Raw genomic sequence first — 22,944 nt, 5'->3', positions numbered from 1 at the left:
GCTCGGTTAAGCTCTACAGCATCATGCAACAAGTGTAAAAGGAGGTTAAGGTCAGAGGAGGCACTGTGTGTGTTTATGTGTAGTACTTGAGGAGAGCAAGTGTGTGTGTGTGTGTCTGGTCCATCAAGTGACTGGAATGTGTTTGTGTGTGAGCAGCGGTGCTCCGACCAGCAGGACGTCTAATTCAGCCTGGAAAACCAAAAAGCTCTGGAGGGAGGCGGGCGGACATCACATCACGAGGCAGCAGTTAATGTAAGGAGAAGGAATCAGCTAAACGTGACCAAATGAGGAAAACTATGCTGTTTTAGTGTTTTCAGTGCAGTTACCTCGATGATCCTGGACTTGATATGTTATGGATCTATGGATTTAGTCATTTTCAGTATTACCACTGGAGGTCTCCAGAGCCAAAAATGTTAAATTCTGAATTTAAATGGCAGCTTTAAGTGCAGATAGAGCATATGTTGCTGCTTAGTAAAGAACAAAACAACGTGTCACTGCGGGGGAGAGAGAGGGAGCAGAGGATGGACTGAGAAGTCCTGAATTAAAGATGAGGAGAAATCATATGAAGAGGAAGAGAGATCAGTGACTCTGAGCACAAACACACTTACAGCTCGACGGCAGTGTCAACAAGCTGCAGCGCCTGTATCTGTCTTTGTTTGTGAATTTTGATTTAACGGAAATACAGCTCTGTGGCGTGTGTGTGTGTGTGAATGTTATTTGGCATGAATGTCAAAGAGATGTGGAAGACTTTGATTTCACAATTTTCATTTCAGTGCTTTGGTTTGTGTGTGTGTGTGTGATTCAGAGGGATGAATAATTTTCAATGAGCTGGCACGTTCAAAGCGTGTGTGTGTGTGTGTGTGAAGTGAGATAGAAAGACAGTCAGGAAGAAAATCTCCAGCTGGGATCGAGGGGAAAAACAGACGACTTGAACCACAGGACGCTCCAACAGGCCAAACTCTGCTAATAAAGGACCAATAATAACACAACTTATCGGCGATAAGCAAATATGACCCTTCAGGCTGTGGCTGCTCAGCAGGGGCACTCAGCATCATCTGAAAAGCAGCAGTGAGTCACTTCAGATGACAACAATTTAAAAGTTAACTTCTAAAATGAGATTAGTTTGAAACATAAGAGTCGTATGTTGTTGTAAAGGTTATGTACAGTAAGAGCGCTGTCCTCTGCTCTTGTGTGCCAATATGGAAACAATTCATATTAAGCCGAGCTGCATATGAAGGGGCAATGATATGGTTCTACACCTTTATTTGAGTCCAGCTGTCTTTGATTATACTGATTGGACTTGATTAGGAAAGCCAGACACCTGTCTATATAAGAACTTACAGCTCACAGTGCATGTCAGAGCAAATGAGAATCATGAGGTCAAAGGAACTGCCTGAAGAGCTCAGAGACTGAATTGTGGCAAGGCACAGATCTGGCCAAGGTTACAAAAACAATTCTGCTGCACTTAAGGTTCCTTAGAGCACAGCAGCCTCCATAATCCTTAAATGAGAGTGGCCCGACGGAAGCCTCTCCTCAGTGCAAGACACATGAAAGCCTGCATGGAGTTTGCTAAAAAAAAACACCTGAAGGACTCCAAGACGGTGAGAAATAAGATTCTCTGGTCTGATGAGACCAAGATAGAACTTTTTGGCCTTAATTCTAAGAGGTATGTGTGGAGAAAACCAGGCACTGCTCATCACCTGTCCAATACAGTATCAACAGTGAAGCATGGTGGTGGCAGCATCATGCTGTGAGTGTTGCTGCTGCTGCAGGGACAGGACGACTGGTTGCAATCAAGGGAAAGATGAACGCGGCCAAGTACAGGGATATCCTGGATGAAAACCTTCTCCAGAGTGCTCAGGACCTCAGACTGGGCTGAAGGTTCACCTTCCAACAAGACAATGACCCTAAGCACACAGCTAAAATAACGGAGTGGCTTCAGAAACAACTTTGTGACTGTTCTTGAATGGCCCAGCCAGAGCCCTGACTTAAACCCATTTGAGCATCTCTGGAGAGACCTGAAAATGGCTGTCCACCAACATTTACCAACCTGACAGAACTGGAGAGGATCTGCAAGGAGGAATGGCAGAGGATCCCCAAACCCAGGTGTGAAAAACCTGTTGCATCTTTCCCAAAAAGACTCATGGCTGTATTAGATCAAAAGGGTGCTTCTACTAAATACTGAGCAAAGGGTCTGAATACTTAAGACCATGTGATATTTCAGTATTTCTTTTTTAATAAATCTGCAAAAATTTCAAAAAATGATTGCAACTGTGGAAAATCCTTTAAGTCCAGATTCTGGAGAATAAACTAAAAGAGGATCAATTCATTTCAAAGGTGTAGACTACTTTAACACGGAGAAGTAACGTGTGTGGACAACATGCTTTAACCTTCATAGTTACCAAGACCTGGACATTTAAGATTTCTGTGGATACTTTATTTCTGGGGCACATGTGAAATATATCAGGACTGAACTTGAATGAACATGAATATTCACGTTATCAACAGCATCATTATATCAGTAACTCAGTTGATGGACGATCAGAGAACTCACTTTCTTAGTGGAGGAAAAAAAAAAGTCTGTTCTGGGATATTGTTTGTTATTGTGTAAAAAATGTGTCAATTGATATTTTTTTAAACAAAAACAATGCAGGTGACAACTGATTCTGTGGGAGTGGCTTCTGAATGATCAAAGTAAGTGATGTCACAGATGACATCATTTTAGAACTTGGATCAAAGCTCAGATCAGCTCTTATAAGACACAAGGAATCTTGTTTCAAAGTCTAGTTCGACTTTCTACACAAAGACTCGTGTTTCAAAGTCTAGTTCGACTTTCTAGACAAAGGATCGTGTTTCACAATCAACTGCAAAGATTTTCAACTCTGAAACCTTCTACAGAAAACTGCAGTTCCAGAGTAACAGCAGCACAACTTAGAGCCATGGCTGAAAGACCCCAGCTTCCACAGGGCCAAGCAGCCACAGAGCCCAGCGTCCAGATGCCCCAGCAATACGAGACCACAGCAATCACAGGCCCGTTCCCAAAGAGGAGCCAGTATCAACACACCCCAGCATACAGAGGGAGATATGCAGGCACTGCTCCCCGGGGCCGCTCATATAATAACAGACCAGCCGAGAACCAGTACGAGGAGCTGCGTCGTCTGAGATCCGACCTGTCCAGTGCTAATCAGCGCATCGACCAGCTACAAAGTCAGCTAAGAACTGTGGCACAGGAAACCAGCTCTCAGGCATCCCAACACCTGAGGGCAAGGCTGGAGGCCAAGGACATGCAGTTCAACGAGGAACGTCAGAAGTTCCAGGAGACCAGCGCAACATACGAGTCACAAATCTCCAACCTCAATCACTGTCTCCAGTTGAAGGACAATGAGATATTGGGGATGAATGAGCTTCGAGATAAACTGGCAGCACAGCTGAAGGACGAGACGCTTAAAGTACGAAAGCAGCAAGACCAGCTTCTGGAGATCAGTGCACTGGCCCAGAATAACTCCACCATGATCACTGACCTCCAGCAGAAGATAAGAGAGCTGCAAGAGGAGCTGCAGCAGAAGGACAACGAAAACCTGCAGCTGAAGAAAGACAAAGACAGTCTCTCTGAGAAGATCTCACAGACCACAGTCCAGCTGTGGCAGAAAGAAGCGGACAACAGCTTCAGCGAGAAAAAATGGCAGACAAAATACAGCAGTCTGCAGGAAGAGGTCAGCAAGGAGCTCACAGAGAAACACGAGAGCTGGATAACAACCGTTAAACAACTGGAGGACGAGAAGAGGAGACTGATGGAGGAGAACAGGAAGCTGATGGAGGAAAAAACTGAACTGGAGACAGAGAAGAACCAACTAATGGAGGAAAAAACAGAACTGGAGAATGAGAAGAACCAACCGATGGAGGAGATGACTGAACTGGAGAATGAGAAGAACCAACTGATGGAGGAAAAGCCAGAACTGGTGGAGGACCACAAAGAACTGAAGGACAAGAATAAAAATGTGTCTGAAGAACAGACAGGACTGATGGAGGAGAAGAAAAACATGGAAGAGGAAAAGACAGAACTGGAGCAGCCCTGCCTCAAACTGCAGGAGAAGAGCAAACGTTCCTGGTTTCTCTTTAAGAAGAAGTCAGAGGACGTGGCTGCACAGACACAGGCGGAGACGAGAAAAAGAGAGAAGATGGAGAAAAAACTGAAGGACAAACAGGACAAGGAGGAGCAGAAGAAGAAAGAAAGGGAGGAGAAAGAGAAACAAAAGATGGAGAAGAAGAAAGGGAAGGAAGAGAAGGGAGTCTGGAGCTGGAGGCACAAGAAACAGCAGTGTCACAGCAACAGTAAGGTGGAGGAGGAAGCTGCTGGAGAGTAGCATCCTCCTCTGTCCCCTTCACCTTCCAACCTGACCTTCAAACCCCCGACCTCACCATCCATCTCCACCTCCTTTACTCCCTCTTTCACTTCACCACCAAGGCTTCTACCTCACCCCCTCCTTCCCTCCACCTTCCTCTGTGTCCCTTACCCTCTCCACCCTCCTATCACAAACCCTCTACCCTTCCTCCATGGACCTCACCCCTCCCACCCTCCCTCCCTCCCTCCCTCCCTGCCTCACCCCTTCTCTCCTTCCCTCTCTCCTTCACCCCCTCCCTCCTTCCCTCTCCCACCACACATCCTCTATCCCCCTCAACCCCTCCATCTTCCCCCCCCTCCACCCTCACCCTACACCCCCACCCCACCCCACCCCCAGGACAGCATGGAGACTCACAGACATGCCTCCACCCACACTCACATGACTGTGATTCTCCGTGCTGGCCTCATCACCCCCCCCCCTTTCTCTGTCTACCTCAGAGGAAGGGGGGGGGCTGAACCCCAATCCTCCCATCCTGAATCTCCACACAGGGAACTCAGGATGGGAGGATTGGGGTTCTAGAGGACAGCACGGACACTCACAGACACGCCTCCACCCACACACGCGTGTCTGTGTGGAGTTTGCATGTTCTCCCCGTGTCTGTGTGGGTTTTCTCCTGGTGCTCAGGTTTCCTCCCACAAATCCGCAAAAACACGCACATTAGGATCCAACTCAAAAACAAATCAAATCAAAAATAAATAAAAATAAAAATAAAAATAAAAAAACTTCAAGTTTCCAATTCTGTACATGTCTGAGTGTTAACAAATAAATCCAGTAGTTCTGCTCCTAAGGTTGGAAAGTAGAGTCACTGGTATCTGTTAAATCAAACTGTTGAATATTTCATAATGTCTCATCCTGAATGTCCAGAATCTCTACCTGCGAATAAAAGCTGAAAATCCTGAACTGATTGAAAAAGATGCTCCAACCTGACTAATACAAACCAAACCGAAGGACTGTCCTACATAGCAGGACAGCTCAAGAGGTGCCCATGTGCAATAATGTGTGTGTGTGTGTGTCTCATTGTGTGTCTGTTGTGGTCTTTTCAGTCTATGTGTTTTAAAGTCTGATGACTAGGGTAGTGTAACAATAAATAATTCCAGTACTTATTAGCATGAACATGACTTAACCAATAACAGTCCATCAGCTGCTGAACAGGCAAGAGGAGGAACATTAGGGATAATCAGTCTAGCAGTTATTTAGATATGTCGTAGACATAAGTTTGCTTATTTCAGCTAACGTCTAATCAGTTCCTACTTAAATTAATAACTGATTGTTCAGATGTAAACGTGCTTATATCTGGACTCTTGCTCAATTAATGATTGCAACTGTGGAAAATCATTTAAGTCGAGATCCTGGAGAATAAACTAAGAGGATCAATTCATTTCAAAGGTGTAGACTACTTTAACATGGAGAAGTAACGTGTGTGGACAACATGCTTTAACCTTCATAGTTACCAAGACCTGGACATTTAAGATTTCTGTGGATACTTTATTTCTGGGGCACATGTGAAATATATCAGGACTGAACTTGAATGAACAGGAATATTCACGTTATCAACAGCATCATTATATCAGTAACTCAGTTGATGGACAATCAGAGAACTCACTTTCTCAGTGGAGGAAAAAAAAAAGTCTGTTCTGGGATATTGTTTGTTATTGTGTAAAAAATGTGTCAATTGATATTTTTTTAAACAAAAACAATGCAGGTGACAACTGATTCTGTGGGAGTGGCTTCTGAATGATCAAAGTAAGTGATGTCATAGATGACATCATTTTAGAACTTGGATCAAAGCTCAGATCAGCTCTTATAAGACACAAGGAATCTTGTTTCAAAGTCTAGTTCGACTTTCTACACAAAGACTCGTGTTTCAAACTCTAGTTCGAGTTTCTACACAAAGACTTGTGTTTCAAAGTCTAGTTCGACTTTCTACACAAAGACTTTCTACACAGTCAACTGCACAGATTTTCAACTCTGAAACCTTCTACAGAAAACTGCAGTTCCAGAGTAACAGCAGCACAACTTAGAGCCATGGCTGAAAGACCCCAGCTTCCACAGGGCCAAGCAGCCACAGAGCCCAGCGTCCAGATGCCCCAGCAATACGAGACCACAGCAATCACAGGCCCGTTCCCAAAGAGGAGCCAGTATCAACACACCCCAGCATACAGAGGGAGATATGCAGGCACTGCTCCCCGGGGCCGCTCATATAATAACAGACCAGCCGAGAACCAGTACGAGGAGCTGCGTCGTCTGAGATCCGACCTGTCCAGTGCTAATCAGCGCATCGACCAGCTACAAAGTCAGCTAAGAACTGTGGCACAGGAAACCAGCTCTCAGGCATCCCAACACCTGAGGGCAAGGCTGGAGGCCAAGGACATGCAGTTCAACGAGGAACGTCAGAAGTTCCAGGAGACCAGCGCAACATACGAGTCACAAATCTCCAACCTCAATCACTGTCTCCAGGTGAAGGACAATGAGATATTGGGGATGAATGAGCTTCGTGATAAACTGGCAGCACAGCTGAAGGACGAGACGCTTAAAGTACGAAAGCAGCAAGACCAGCTTCTGGAGATCAGTGCACTGGCCCAGAATAACTCCACCATGATCACTGACCTCCAGCAGAAGATAAGAGAGCTGCAAGAGGAGCTGCAGCAGAAGGACAACGAAAACCTGCAGCTGAAGAAAGACAAAGACAGTCTCTCTGAGAAGATCTCACAGACCACAGTCCAGCTGTGGCAGAAAGAAGCGGACAACAGCTTCAGCGAGAAAAAATGGCAGACAAAATACAGCAGTCTGCAAGAAGAGGTCAGCAAGGAGCTCGCAGAGAAACACGAGAGCTGGATAACAACCGTTAAACAACTGGAGGACGAGAAGAGGAGACTGATGGAGGAGAACAGGAAGCTGATGGAGGAAAAAACTGAACTGGAGACAGAGAAGAACCAACTAATGGAGGAAAAAACAGAACTGGAGAAAGAGAAGAACCAACCGATGGAGGAGAAGACTGAACTGGAGAATGAGAAGAACCAACTGATGGAGGAAAAGCCAGAACTGGTGGAGGACCACAAAGAACTGAAGGACAAGAATAAAAATGTGTCTGAAGAACAGACAGGACTGATGGAGGAGAAGAAAAACATGGAAGAGGAAAAGACAGAACTGGAGCAGCCCTGCCTCAAACTGCAGGAGAAGAGCAAACGTTCCTGGTTTCTCTTTAAGAAGAAGTCAGAGGACGTGGCTGCACAGACACAGGCGGAGACGAGAAAAAGAGAGAAGATGGAGAAAAAACTGAAGGACAAACAGGACAAGGAGGAGCAGAAGAAGAAAGAAAGGGAGGAGAAAGAGAAACAAAAGATGGAGAAGAAGAAAGGGAAGGAGGAGAAGGGAGTCTGGAGCTGGAGGCACAAGAAACAGCAGTGTCACAGCAACAGTAAGGTGGAGGAGGAAGCTGCTGGAGAGTAGCATCCTCCTCTGTCCCCTTCACCTTCCAACCTGACCTTCAAACCCCCGACCTCACCATCCATCTCCACCTCCTTTACTCCCTCTTTCACTTCACCACCAAGGCTTCTACCTCACCCCCTCCTTCCCTCCACCTTCCTCTGTGTCCCTTACCCTCTCCAACCTCCTATCACAAACCCTCTACCCTTCCTCCATGGACCTCACCCCTCCCACCCTCTCATCCTCCCTCCCTGCCTCACCCCCTCCCTCCTTCCCTCTCCCACCACACATCCTCTATCCCCCTCAACCCCTCCATCTTCACCCCCCCCCCACCCTCACCCTACACCCCCACCCCACCCCCAGGACAGCATGGAGACTCACAGACATGCCTCCACCCACACTCACATGACTGTGATTCTCCGTGCTTGCCTCATCACCCCCCCCCTTTCTCTGTCTACCTCAGAGGAAGGGGGGGGGCTGAACCCCAATCCTCCCATCCTGAATCTCCACACAGGGAGTTCAGGATGGGAGGATTGGGGTTCTAGAGGACAGCACGGACACTCACAGACACGCCTCCACCCACACACGCGTGTCTGTGTGGAGTTTGCATGTTCTCCCCGTGTCTGTGTGGGTTTTCTCCTGGTGCTCAGGTTTCCTCCCACAAATCCGCAAAAACATGCACATTAGGATCCAACTCAAAAACAAATCAAATCAAAAATAAATAAAAATAAAAATAAAAACACTTCAACTTTCCAATTCTGTACATGTCTGAGTGTTAACAAATAAATCCAGTAGTTCTGCTCCTAAGGTTGGAAAGTAGAGTCACTGGTATCTGTTAAATCAAACTGTTGAATATTTCATAATGTCTCATCCTGAATGTCCAGAATCTCTACCTGCGAATAAAAGCTGAAAATTCTGAACTGACTGAAAAAGATGCTCCAACCTGACTAATACAAACCAAACCGAAGGACTGTCCTACATAGCAGGACAGCTCAAGAGGTGCCCATGTGCAATAATGTGTGTGTGTGTGTGTCTCATTGTGTGTCTGTTGTGGTCTTTTCAGTCTATGTGTTTTAAAGTCTGATGACTAGGGTAGTGTAACAATAAATAATTCCAGTACTTATTAGCATGAACATGACTTAACCAATAACAGTCCATCAGCTGCTGAACAGGCAAGAGGAGGAACATTAGGGATAATCAGTCTAGCAGTTATTTAGATATGTCGTAGACGTAAGTTTGCTTATTTCAGCTAACGTCTAATCAGTTCCTACTTAAATTAATAACTGATTGTTCAGATGTAAACGTGCTTATATCTGGACTCTTGCTCAATTAATGATTGCAACTGTGGAAAATCATTTAAGTCGAGATCCTGGAGAATAAACTAAGAGGATCAATTCATTTCAAAGGTGTAGACTACTTTAACACGGAGAAGTAACGTGTGTGGACAACATGCTTTAACCTTCATAGTTACCAAGACCTGGACATTTAAGATTTCTGTGGATACTTTATTTCTGGGGCACATGTGAAATATATCAGGACTGGACTTGAATGAACATGAATATTCACGTTATCAACAGCAACATTATATCAGTAACTCAGTTGATGGACGATCAGAGAACTCACTTTCTCAGTGGAGGAAAAAAAAAAGTCTGTTCTGGGATATTGTTTGTTATTGTGTAAAAAATGTGTCAATTGATATTTTTTTAAACAAAAACAATGCAGGTGACAACTGATTCTGTGGGAGTGGCTTCTGAATGATCAAAGTAAGTGACGTCATAGATGACATCATTTTAGAACTTGGATCAAAGCTCAGATCAGCTCTTATAAGACACAAGGAATCTTGTTTCAAAGTTTAGTTCAACTTTCTACACAAAGACTCGTGTTTCAAACTCTAGTTCGAGTTTCTACACAAAGACTTGTGTTTCAAAGTCTAGTTCGACTTTCTACACAAAGACTTTCTACACAGTCAACTGCACAGATTTTCAACTCTGAAACCTTCTACAGAAAACTGCAGTTCCAGAGTAACAGCAGCACAACTTAGAGCCATGGCTGAAAGACCCCAGCTTCCACAGGGCCAAGCAGCCACAGAGCCCAGCGTCCAGATGCCCCAGCAATACGAGACCACAGCAATCACAGGCCCGTTCCCAAAGAGGAGCCAGTATCAACACACCCCAGCATACAGAGGGAGATATGCAGGCACTGCTCCCCGGGGCCGCTCATATAATAACAGACCAGCCGAGAACCAGTACGAGGAGCTGCGTCGTCTGAGATCCGACCTGTCCAGTGCTAATCAGCGCATCGACCAGCTACAAAGTCAGCTAAGAACTGTGGCACAGGAAACCAGCTCTCAGGCATCCCAACACCTGAGGGCAAGGCTGGAGGCCAAGGACATGCAGTTCAACGAGGAACGTCAGAAGTTCCAGGAGACCAGCGCAACATACGAGTCACAAATCTCCAACCTCAATCACTGTCTCCAGTTGAAGGACAATGAGATATTGGGGATGAATGAGCTTCGAGATAAACTGGCAGCACAGCTGAAGGACGAGACGCTTAAAGTACGAAAGCAGCAAGACCAGCTTCTGGAGATCAGTGCACTGGCCCAGAATAACTCCACCATGATCACTGACCTCCAGCAGAAGATAAGAGAGCTGCAAGAGGAGCTGCAGCAGAAGGACAACGAAAACCTGCAGCTGAAGAAAGACAAAGACAGTCTCTCTGAGAAGATCTCACAGACCACAGTCCAGCTGTGGCAGAAAGAAGCGGACAACAGCTTCAGCGAGAAAAAATGGCAGACAAAATACAGCAGTCTGCAAGAAGAGGTCAGCAAGGAGCTCGCAGAGAAACACGAGAGCTGGATAACAACCGTTAAACAACTGGAGGACGAGAAGAGGAGACTGATGGAGGAGAACAGGAAGCTGATGGAGGAAAAAACTGAACTGGAGACAGAGAAGAACCAACTAATGGAGGAAAAAACAGAACTGGAGAAAGAGAAGAACCAACCGATGGAGGAGAAGACTGAACTGCAGAACCAACCGATGGAGGAGAAGACTGAACTGGAGAATGAGAAGAACCAACTGATGGAGGAAAAGCCAGAACTGGTGGAGGACCACAAAGAACTGAAGGACAAGAATAAAAATGTGTCTGAAGAACAGACAGGACTGATGGAGGAGAAGAAAAACATGGAAGAGGAAAAGACAGAACTGGAGCAGCCCTGCCTCAAACTCCAGAAGAAGAGCAAACGTTCCTGGTTTCTCTCTAAGAAGAAGTCAGAGGACGTGGCTGCACAGACACAGGCGGAGACGAGAAAAAGAGAGAAGATGGAGAAAAAACTGAAGGACAAACAGGACAAGGAGGAGCAGAAGAAGAAAGAAAGGGAGGAGAAAGAGAAACAAAAGATGGAGAAGAAGAAAGGGAAGGAGGAGAAGGGAGTCTGGAGCTGGAGGCACAAGAAACAGCAGTGTCACAGCAACAGTAAGGTGGAGGAGGAAGCTGCTGGAGAGTAGCATCCTTCTCTGCCCCCTTCACCTTCCAACCTGACCTTCAAACCCCCGACCTAACCATCCATCTCCACCTCCTTTACTCCCTCTTTCACTTCACCACCAAGGCTTCTACCTCACCCCCTCCTTCCCTCCACCTTCCTCTGTGTCCCTTACCCTCTCCACCCTCCTATCACAAACCCTCTACTTTTCCTCCATGGACCTCACCCCTCCCACCCTCCCTCCCTGCCTCACCCCCTCCCTCCTTCCCTCTCCCACCACACATCCTCTATCCCCCTCAACCCCTCCATCTTCACCCCTCCACCCTCACCCTACATCCTCCCATCCTCCCATCCTGAATCTCCACACAGGGAGTTCAGGATGGGAGGATTGGGGTTCTAGAGGACAGCACGGACACTCACAGACACGCCTCCACCCACACACGCGTGTCTGTGTGGAGTTTGCATGTTCTCCCCGTGTCTGTGTGGGTTTTCTCCTGGTGCTCAGGTTTCCTCCCACAAATCCGCAAAAACAGGCACATTAGGATCCAACTCAAAAACAAATCAAATCAAAAATAAATAAAAATAAAAATAAAAAAACTTCAACTTTCCAATTCTGTACATGTCTGAGTGTTAACAAATAAATCCAGTAGTTCTGCTCTTAAGGTTGGAAAGTAGAGTCACTGGTATCTGTTAAATCAAACTGTTGAATATTTCATAATGTAATGTTGTGGTGTCTTTTCATTCTATGTGTTTTAAAGTCTGAAAACGAGGGCGAAGAAAGAGTTACACAGTCTCGTGGTGAGATCCTGAATGTTGCAATAGTGTCAATTGGTATGTGAGGAGTGTGTGGGGTCTGCTTCAGGATCAGATGCTGAGGGACGATTGTGTTAAATGTTGAATAGGAGCTGTTCTGGTGACATGTGAAGGTCTCTAAAAGATTTTGTAATTTGGTGCTTTGATAATGGTGGTCACTGTCTGACACATCCAAAGTCTAACCTGGATTTAGTGAACGCAAAGTTCACAGTAAGTGACTCACATCAGTGCCATACTCATCAATATATGACCCCTCTTGACCTATGGTTTGGGACTTTCAGGGAGAAATCCCTTCTCATCAGAAATGTTTTATTAAACATGCTAAACATCTGCTGTATGTAGGCTCAATGTCAGTCAGAGTGGTAAAGAGTGTCTGGAGTCTGCTTTACCGTACACACACACACACACACACACACACACACACACACACACACACACACACAAAGCAAAGTAATGGGTCGTGTTGCAGTGTTTCAGGATTTATTCCAGGAGAAAAGACAAACGAAACACAATCAGTCGTTCTGGCCTGTGTTGTCATGGTAACTTTGATATGTGCACGTGATTGTCGAAGGCATCAGATATACAAGCCCCATAAAACAGAAAGTCCTCCTCCTCATCATCACAACACAATAAGTGCGGCAGGCAGTGGCAGCTCTGACACATGAGGGCGTCGTCGAAGAGACGACGGTGCACAGGACGAGAGTTTGTCGTGGGTCACATGCAAAGAGTAAATACAGCCAGCTATAACTCTGCAGGCTCTGGACGAGGACAGCCACAGGGAGACACTGTGTCCCACACAGGCAGGATGACAGGAGTTTTAGTCCTGCAAACACTTCTCACACAGAGGCAAAACCTCCGTCATTGGTTCAGTTAGTTCACCCTTTGTTGTCTATATATTGTGATATTGTCATAAAACTAGTACCAATAGCTACACATACTTTTTGTACAAGCGAAGTGAGATTTAGCGCATATCTCTATCAGCCAAATCTCATCAAACTATGTTCATAAAATCAGCAAGAAGTCGCTCCAATATGCAGCACTTGAGCGTTTTCAACACATTTATCCCAGTTAGCTAATGTGTCCTAACCAGTGAGGATGATTTGTGCCTCTCAGAAGTGCTTAAAGAACTGAAGCTCTGCTCTGCCACTGAGTGATGTGGACTCAGCATCTCGACCTGTGTCGTGTCTTTACATAATACAGAGATACTAACATCATACAAGGGCATATAAGATAATGCAAACACTCATGGTGAAATTGAATTCTTGCAGCACTTTTTTAGCTTTTTTTTTTTTTTTTTTTTTTTTGGACATGCTCCTGTTTTCATCTTCTGGGGCGTTGCACTTCAGTGGCGTCTTCTTTAGAAAAAGAAAAAAGGTCAGAGGGGTGTGAGCCCAAAGGAGAAAGAGCAGGTGAGAGCGGCTCGAGGCCGCCTCGTGTCCGTAACAGTGTGTTTCTGAGTCGGTCACAGCTTTGGATATTCTTCCTTTACAATGCCAACAAAACAAAACAAATCAAAAACAAGATAAGCCTGAGTTCAGTAAATGATGCTTTCGCTCTCAGTTGGACTGACACTGAAGTGGTGGTGCAACACCGATGGCGTTAAACTGCACTGCAGATGCAAACCGCAGTCGGGAGTAAAGGGGAATTCAGTAGTATTTTTTCTTCTCTCTTTTAAAAATACATTAAACATTCCATAAAGAATACAATCAACTTCCCTCAGCACACACACACTCACCCATTTGCTCACACAGCAAAACATTCGTGAATATTATCTGGAAAAATGATCATTCATATTCACAGTCTATTTACAGTAGCGGCGTCAACTTGGAACCATCCACAACACACAAATCCACAGAGGAGCGCCAACCTGAACCATCTGCCTGCCTCGCAGCACATTCATGAACCCCCGGAGCACGAAATATTTGCTTCCAGTGTTGGCTGACCACGTTTCAAAAGTAGCTCATTCAACAATAAAGATGATAATTAATGGTGAAACTATCATAGATCTGGGATCTGAAACTACTTCTACCTTCTTTTCAGTATAGTTGCTGATGTTTCCTTTAAATTTCCTGATTCCACTTCCAAGAGAAAACACTGACAACACACGTAAAAACTTTTCAAAAAATGCATAGCAATAAATGAGTACGTATACGTGGTTACAGTGAACAATCAGATTAAGGTGATCGATGGAATAAAGCCCTTAAATGGTTCCACATTTCCCTCAGTAACACACCGATAACTACACGCACTGACTGGACTGTAGGGTTGGTAGGGAAAAGATGTCGCTGTTAAAAAGTCCTAATAGGACTGGACCTCTGTGACTGCTTTTACACATGACTCATTGAAGAAACACTAACTCAGGTAAGCTGTCCTTTGCTTACACACCTCTCTCTTTCAAGTTAATATATTTCTGTTATGGCTGGAGCAGCTGCTGGGACGACGTGCATAAAGTAACTGCAATGTTTTCAGCCAGTCTACATCTAAGAGGGATTTAAGAAAATCTGTTGTTACTTCTCTGTAAGCACAAGATACAAATAAAACAGGAAATGCAGCAGATCTGCTGCTTTAAAATAAGTAGAATGCAACAAAGTGCATAAGAGGACAATGTTAGCATGATTAGAGGGTTTAGAAATGTTTTCCATTATCATTAAACATGTACATATCCCATAATGCAACTCAACAGTATATTCCAATAACCCTGATAATAATATCATTATCATCAGGGTACATTTTTGTTATTTGACAATCACTCGTTATAAATCCACTGCTGAAAATAGTCCCTGACAAATTCCCTACATGCTCCTGTTTGATTTGTGTTCCTAACACCTGCAATTATTAGCATTTTTACCTTTATATGTTCTGTATGTATAGGAAGCAGAAAATCCAAACACAGTGGCATTGTCCTTTGTGAGCTTTGTGAATGCATGTTGTAAAGTGAGGAAGGAGACATTTCCATTGGACAGCCTTCACAAATGTCTTGTTACGGTTTGTTTTAGCAAACTGGAGTTTAAAACACAAAATGCATGAGCCAAAATGACTTCTATCCAGCTGCAGCCTCACACCCTCCTGACTTGCCATATGTAGATTCAATCAAGCACTCTGAATAATTTGCAGATTCTTTTGAGCACCACATTATGTAGATAAGGAAAACTAAACACTTTAGGAAGGGATTAAAAGTAAATAACTTTCCCTCCAGATTCATTTCCAGCTGGACTTTTGTAGTGAATCCATCAAGCACTTTAGCATAAACCAAACGGTCTTTATCCCTAGCACGAGTCTTTGGCTAAACTTCACAATAAAGGGATCAGTAGAATTGCATCGAATAAAGACATGGCAATCTGATATGTGTGAGTGAGCACCCAATGTTGTACACACCTGCCTCTCTCTCTCTCTCTCTGCGCCTGAACGGTCATTACCACAATTCTAGCTCCTGTAGTCGTATCTGAGTCAAACGAAGGTCACATTCAAGTCCGAGTTCGGTCTAGAAAAAAAAAGTAACATTTAGTTTAACTGTAAAATGAGACGTGAAGCTGTACACAGTTTTTAAATAAAAACTTAAAAGGCTTGACATTAAGCCATCGATGATCAGCTGTTTTCATCAAGTGTTTTTTATCAAGTGTTTTGTGTCACTTTCTATGTTTTGGCCGTTTGTTTTTATTCAACTAGATGATCATGTGAAACGTTCAAGTAGCACTGTGAAATAAAATGTAATGTCTGAGGTGATCAAAACTGATTCCTTGGTGCTATTATCTGCATCCAGGCTAACGCCTGGACTGTGACAGAAAACTCCACAGCAAGAAACCCGTGTTCGCCAGCACACAGTACAGCTGCAGTTTTCCCTGAGCACTTCAGAACTGGGAGCAGCTTGACAATGAGAGAAGGTGAGGTCATGGCTTCATTAGAGGGGGAAGGAACGACGGCAGAGAGCAGCTCTCTATCATGGATTTTCTCTCGACGCAGGACAAATACTCAGAGAACTCATGTGGCGGGCAGCTAAATATCTCTGAGATGTTTGCAGACTTGTCCTTTGTCTTTTAGCCTTCCTGCAACTGCTTTGCTCTGCCCGCAGCTCCCTAGTTTTGGAAGATAAATGGCAAGCTTTCTTCAGTCGCTAACATTCTTAGCTGGAGGCATCTTTCCAGTAACTACATATCGCTATAATTTCCTACCCTATCCTAAACTTGCATGTTTTATATTAACCTGTATGCGTGTCCCTTAAAGGGCGATTGTTATAAAAGTCATATAAAGTAAGAAAATAATAAACAAATCTGAATCTTTTCGACAGTAATTAGTTAACAATGCTCTAACATCCACTGTGGGTTTTTTTTTTATATATATAAAGGTTTACAATCTCTACTCTCTGTCTGACAAATGTGAGTGGATGGCAGCTAATCTGTGTCTGAGAACATATTTGACCCTCTCTGTGCAAAATAGATAAAGCGCTTACTCATGTTTTCACATCTCAACAGTCATATGGTACTTTTAAAGCACTTCTTAAAGCACAAACAGACAAACAAACAAGCCCATGTGGACATAGAAAACACCTTAAAGGTGCTATGTGTAGCATTTTCACATGGAGAAACCATTGTCATACTAGTTTGCAACGTTAGTAAAATTTGCGTAAACAATAAACTTTTTGTTTACGCAAATTTTTGTACATTTTCTGCATTTTGCACAGTCACCAGGTCAAATTTGGAAGGAAATCTTGACTGTTTTGGGACAATCAAGTGATGGTGGAAACAAAGGGTTATGGGGAAAAAGAGTCAATATAGAAGAACACTTGCTGTTAACTGCTAGCTACTAATTAGCATGCGGAGGTGACGTATTGTCTCGGCTATGATCTTATTTATTTACAGTAATTATACCAAAATAGCATTATCGATATGTTTTTTAAAAGTTACACATACCACCTTTAAAATTGCCGGTAATAAGAATAAAAATAAAACAATCCTGTTGCCAACAGTCAAACCTAACTTGAAAAAAAAAAAATTAAATAAAGTGGTGCAGGAAAGACCAGATTCAAGAGGGAAGTTGATGTTGACTGACACTGAATAACAAGACACCACTGGCCCCACCGTGAATCACCAATTACTGCTCAAGCTCCGAGCAGCCGACACCTACGTGTCATTAAAGCGATCGATCAGCTGGCCATACAAACATCCTCAAAGAGAGTCAGTGGCCGTGCTGTTGCTGTGGCAGGAGGAACACTACACAGCAGCGTGGTAGGTGGCTTTTGGGGATCTTGAATCGGTGGGGTGGAGGTGAAGTCCTCTGCTCTCCTGCGAGCAGGGCAGGGAACTGGCTGGGTGGCACTGAAGAGAAGGTGCAGTGAGGAGAGGGAGGGACAAAGAAGAGGGCGATCCTCTTCCTTTCCTGTCGTCCTCCGTTTCTCTCGGACTCACAGCGCTGTGGCCTCCCAGCTGGTTCCCCGCGGGACCTGGCGTCACTTGGTCTCGGTGAGCACCGGGGCGGGGACTGCTGAGGGATGTGGCCGGTTCAGCTCCACGCCTGTGGTGGGGGAAGAGGCTGTGGATGCCAGACTGCAGGGCGTCACTGGTGTGGTTACACCTGAGAGAGGATGCAGTAGTTAAACCAGCAGGATATTGTATCATATATTGATACAATTCTGAAACAAACTGTTCCCTAAATCTTTTGAAAAGTTATATTTCATATATTCTATTTGGTATTTTTTCCTGAATAACAGCAGATTGTAGAGCTGACATCACCCACAAACCTGATGGCCCATATTTGAGTACCACAAGTAGATGAACACATCACATATTTTCAATTTGGACTTCTGGACTACTGTATGTTCTCTCTTGTCTTTCTGGTGCAACTGACGCTACTGACTCATACTCACATTCCTTACGTGGAGCTGCTATGTTGTTGTCTGTGGAAGAGGTTTTGCTGGCAGCTGCGCTGGTACTCTGGCTTTGCACCGGCTGGCAGGCATTCTGGCTCAGAGCTGGCTGGTTCTGGCTCGCCTGGCTCTGGCTTTGGGCCGGTTTCTGCGTTTGATTCGGTCTAGTTGGTGGGTTGGAGGCATCAATGCTGCTCCCCATGCTGCTGCCAAGCTGCAGCCGCCTCATGTGTCGGACCACGGCGGTGGCATTGAACGCTTGCTGGAGAGATGATTAGAAATGTAAAAAAAAGAAATACAAAATAGAAACAGAGAGTTCTCCCTCTGCCTATAAGGATGAAAATGCTGGAGAAAACAGAACTTTAATATCATTTTGTGTATTTTAAATGTCTTGTCCAAACAGGAACTTTTGGTGTGACAACAGAAACATGAAGATCAGTGAGGTGGGAAGGGGCGGAGCTATTTAAAAACTAGTAAAGGTTTTATTTATAGCATACTGTTCAGCATAAGCTCGACGCCCAGTTATACCCAGAACCTTCTGTTGCACCCATTAAAAACATCTGAGGTTTAATATTACACACACACACATATATATATATATTTATATATACACACACACACTGGGTATAATACACATATATACACATATTAAGAGCTGAAAATGTATGTTTGTGTGAGAAGCAGTTCTTAAAAAAGGATAAATTAACAGCTTGGAGAAGAACGTGCATCACTCCAGACCGTTTATCAGGCCAGGTTTTACTACAGTGTGATTCATTTTGTAAAAACAATGGTTTGAGGACTTGTGCTGGAGTAATACAACAGTCTGTTGCAACAGAGCCAAAACCGCAGAGAATAAACTGCAGTAAACAAAACTTACCCTCCATTTGCTCTTGGCAAAGTTCTTTCTAATCTGCCTGCTGACTGACTCATGGATATTCTTGCAAAGAGCTGTGTCCCCAGCGATCCTGACACAGACACACAGACACACACACACACACACACACACACACACACACAAATTCTCTGTTAACACTGATGACTGTACATCATTATTTATATTGATTACATGCATTTTTGTTAGCTTTTGTTTGACATAGTGATTCTGTGTGTGCGTTTTTCTCACCAGGGGTGTCTGAGCGCTTGTTCACAAGTGAAACGCTTTGCTGGATCTTTTTCCATCAGGCTGCCGATGAAGTCCTTGGCTGGGAAAAAAAAGATTATAAAACATTATTAACTTCAGGCACGCAAACATCATACTGTACCAAATTAAACATGCACTTTATTTTTACTTACTAATTTTCAATACGTGGTAATATAAATGACTGGAATAAATTTCATTGGCATAGATCTAAACATTTGTTGAGATATTTCAGTCTGGAACCGCTGCGAGCATGTCCTGACAACAATATACACAGATATACACAAATCTGTGTTTTCAGACACAGAGAATGAAATTGATAATGGACTAATGAACAGAAAGCTGCGAAACGCAAATGCTTTATGGAAAAAGCCTGACACAGAAACAGTACCAGTTTGGATGTTCTGCTTCACAGTATTTGCTTCAAGAGGAAACTAGACACCACTGGAAGTGCAAGGCATTACCTGACAGCATCTGAATGCTATTTTACCCCCATTAAAACACAACATGACACACACACTCTCACACACACACACAGAGGAGTCCTGAACAAGTTTCCAGAAAACACAGCCAGGCTACGGACATAGTTATGTCGGTGAGTGATTGCCCTGTACGCACGCACGCACGCACGCACGCACGCACGCACGCACGCACGCGCAATGTGTGGTCCACAGTGGATGAAGGGGGAGGAAGAAAGGCTCAAAGAAGCAGAAGAACAGGGAGCAGGGGGAGGAGAATGATGAAAGCTTACCTGAGTCTGAAATGTCGTCCCAGTACGGAGCGTCAAACTCATAGTCAGCTTTCAGGATCTGCTCAAACAGCTTGGAGTCGTTTTCATCGTAGAACGGAGGGTAACCACACAACCTGCAAACACAGAACAGATTCACTGTACCTCCAGCAATTTATTCACTTCTTTATTCTTTAATATAATTATGCAAATACTGCAGTTATGCTATTTAACTCGCATGGTACAACTCACATCATGCAGATGGAAATCAAATATGAAATCCACAAGGCCAAACTACACTACAAACAGGTTGAACATAAACTCAGCACAAATAGCTTGCGGTCTGCCTGGGATAGGCAGTTGGTGGCTGGTTGGAATAAATGACAAGGATAGGGAGAAGGTGGCTCTACAAGGGATTTCATCTGACTTAGAACTGGCCAAAGAGCTCAATAAATGTTATTCCAGATTTGAAGTGCATGACTTCAGCAAGGAAACAACTGATTTGATGATATGATCAATTCCCTTCATATAAGCCCTGTCTTGGAAGAGCAACAGGCTGTGCAAACCTTCAAGTACTGCAAAGCTAAGACGAGTCCTGAACTAACTCTGAGGAATTGTGCTGAGCAGCTTGGTCACATTTTCACATACATTTTTAAATAGTCCCTCAGCCAGTAAAGAGTGCCAACTCCGTGGAAACGATCATCTGTGGTCCCTGTTGTTAAGCTCTCCCACCCCAGGTCACTGAATGATTATAGGCCTGTAGCACTAACCTCACTGGTTATAAAATTATATGAAAAATTAATTAGAAAGGTCATATAAGGCTACACAGGTCCCCTTTTGGGCCCCTTCCAGTTAACATATAGAACTAATAGGGGGGTGCAGGATGCCACCATACCATACCTTAACTACATCAATAAACACCTGGAGGGGAGTGGAAGTTATGGTGGACTGTTTATGGATTTCTCATCAGCATTTAACACCATCCAGGCCCACCTGATGTAACTGAGTAACTCAGTCTGGTGGTCGGCTGGATCTTAGACTTTTTAACCTGCAGGACTTAGAGAGTGAGAGTATTCGGACACTTCTCTTTACACTTCTTTTAAATACCTGGGACCTTAATTGACAATAAACAATGTGCAAGAAAAGTCAACAACAACTTTTCTGTCTATGAAGGCTGGCTAAGTTTCAGGTTGACCAAGCTCTGATGACAGTGATCCATTCATTTACTGGCCGATAATTTGAGGGGTTAATAAATTATAAATGTATGATTTATTAACTCATAGCACATTTGTGAACGTATTTAATTAATTTAAGAGTAATTTGTTCAGTTAAGTTAATTAGTTTAAGAAAAAATGGCTGATTGATTGTTTAAATCATATTGTTTGATTTACATAGTTTAACTGTTGGCTGGACAAAACAAGTTATATGTACAGTATCATAAAATGTGTTTATGTTTACTTTATCACTGATATAACTGGATATTATTATTATTATCACAATGTTTTATTTTAGACATAATATATATTATAAATTAAGATATTAATTTGTCATCTTTATCAGTAATAGCAACTGCACTATGTTGTCAATCAGTCTCGCACATTTACCTCATTATTACCATTAATCACTGGCACAGCACTTTATATGCAACACAATTTTTCTCTTTTTCTATTTTTTATGCCTCGCTCTGGTGACAGCTGTGGCAGGAGTCATTATGTTTTAGGGTTCTTTATACTGTATCCATCCCCTTTTATGTGAACTGGGAACTCCTCGAGAGAATTTCTTCAAAATTGCCACAAACATCCACTCAGACTCATGATAAACTGATTAGAATATGAGCCTGGACAGACATGTATGTAAACTGCAGCATGACTGACTGAATGAACTGACTTTTGGTAGAAACATCACAGAATGTGATCATATATTTACAAAATTTACTTGTCTAAATTAATGATTCCATCTGCTCTCTGCTGACACACATATGTCTGCCTGATGTTGCAGCCAATTGCTTTCCAGTTCAATCTCAATTGCTGAGATCACTCTTTCTGGGACATGTTGTACAATGTGAAATTAGCGTTATTTGTACCTAGACAAAATCAGGATGATAAAAACACTGCATAGCAACAGTAATATTAGTAAATAAGGGGAAACAATGGTGTGTGGTTAAAATGTTTTGTCCAATGTTAACAGATGCCAATTCGCCAATGTTATGGCATTATATGTATTTTTTAGACCACACCATAATGTGATTTATACAGTATCAATGTCAGACAAAAATCCCAACCTTCCAATATTAATTTCAGCCACAGTCCCCATCATCACCTGAAACAGGTTAACATGAGATTACTGGTGACCACAAATGGACTGAAGCACCAGTGTGAGCCCACATCATGAGCCACCAGAGCTGCTGCTCGACCAAAAACATCATCTGTACCTCATTACTCAAGTTCATGATGCATCAAGAGATTTTCTTAAAAACTCATTAAAATGCCGTTCTCCATCAATAGACACAAAAAGAATCAAAGAATGACACACCAGGAAGAAAGGAAGGAAGGCAGTGCCTGCCGTGAGGATAGAAAAGCTTTCCATTTGTTTTCTGGTTTCTCATTTGGTTAAAGACTCACCTGTCTCCAAGCTCAAGCTCCACTTCACTGAACACACAGTACACACACATACACACAGTCAAACACACACACAAACACAATCACCAGGAAGGATGGAAGCAGGGCTCCATCGGTGTAAAGAGATGCTTTACTTTTCTTTTCTTTCTTTTTTTTTGCACTCACCATTCGTCCCAGTGAGCACACGCACACATAGACACTGTCTCTTTCCCCAAAGGTCCCAGGTGATTATCATGGCTGATTACCTGATGTGATCTTTCCACCTGAGCAGCAGCTAAAAGCTAACAACGTCTGAATCCCAACATTAATTGTGCTAATTGCCAGCAGGGAGGCCCTCTTTCTTTCTTTCTGCAAACACACATGCACACACACGCATGCATGTCCACACAGATACATTAATTTTAAACATCACAGACAAATGTCACAACCTGGCTCTAAATTAATGGCAAACGATGGGAGAAGCAGGTTAAAGATGAAAAAA

General features: G+C 43.6%; 3 protein-coding genes across 4 annotated transcripts in view; 2 read left to right on the top strand and 1 right to left on the bottom strand.

Annotated features, from left to right (window-relative positions):
* Positions 1–6,105: 6,105 nt before the first annotated feature.
* On the top strand, positions 6,106–7,999 carry LOC117152827 (golgin subfamily A member 6-like protein 1). Its single transcript, XM_033325862.1, has one exon. It carries the CDS (start codon positions 6,429–6,431, stop codon positions 7,851–7,853), a length of 1,425 nt encoding a protein of 474 aa, XP_033181753.1. The 5' UTR covers positions 6,106–6,428; the 3' UTR covers positions 7,854–7,999.
* Positions 8,000–9,567: 1,568 nt separating this feature from the next.
* Positions 9,568–11,707, top strand: LOC113162848 (golgin subfamily A member 6-like protein 1). The gene is made up of 2 exons (XM_033325866.1): positions 9,568–11,094; positions 11,434–11,707. Exons 1-2 carry the CDS (start codon positions 9,875–9,877, stop codon positions 11,705–11,707), a joined length of 1,494 nt encoding a protein of 497 aa, XP_033181757.1. The 5' UTR covers positions 9,568–9,874.
* Positions 11,708–12,586: 879 nt separating this feature from the next.
* Positions 12,587–22,944, bottom strand: part of camk1da (calcium/calmodulin-dependent protein kinase 1Da) — a 44,469-nt gene continuing 34,111 nt past the window's right edge. The window contains exons 7-12 of one of the 2 annotated variants that reach the window (XR_003299015.1): positions 19,870–19,982; positions 19,104–19,182; positions 18,858–18,945; positions 17,981–18,242; positions 17,242–17,688; positions 12,587–15,601 (exon numbers count right to left, since the gene is read on the bottom strand). Coding sequence is in view for 1 of the 2 variants with exons in the window: in XM_026363874.1 (XP_026219659.1) it covers positions 17,564–17,688; positions 17,981–18,242; positions 18,858–18,945; positions 19,104–19,182; positions 19,870–19,982 (667 nt within the window). In the remaining variant the exon portion in view is untranslated. Of the gene's footprint in view, positions 17,689–17,980; positions 18,243–18,857; positions 18,946–19,103; positions 19,183–19,869; positions 19,983–22,944 lie in introns of both variants that reach the window. The other variant, XM_026363874.1, reaches the window with a different exon arrangement.

The sequence above is a fragment of the Anabas testudineus genome, chromosome 23, assembly GCF_900324465.2.
Source record: "Anabas testudineus chromosome 23, fAnaTes1.2, whole genome shotgun sequence".
Lineage (NCBI taxonomy): Eukaryota > Metazoa > Chordata > Actinopteri > Anabantiformes > Anabantidae > Anabas > Anabas testudineus.
The sequence above is the reverse complement of the archived record's forward strand: the minus strand, read 5'-3'. Positions and strand labels throughout refer to the sequence as shown.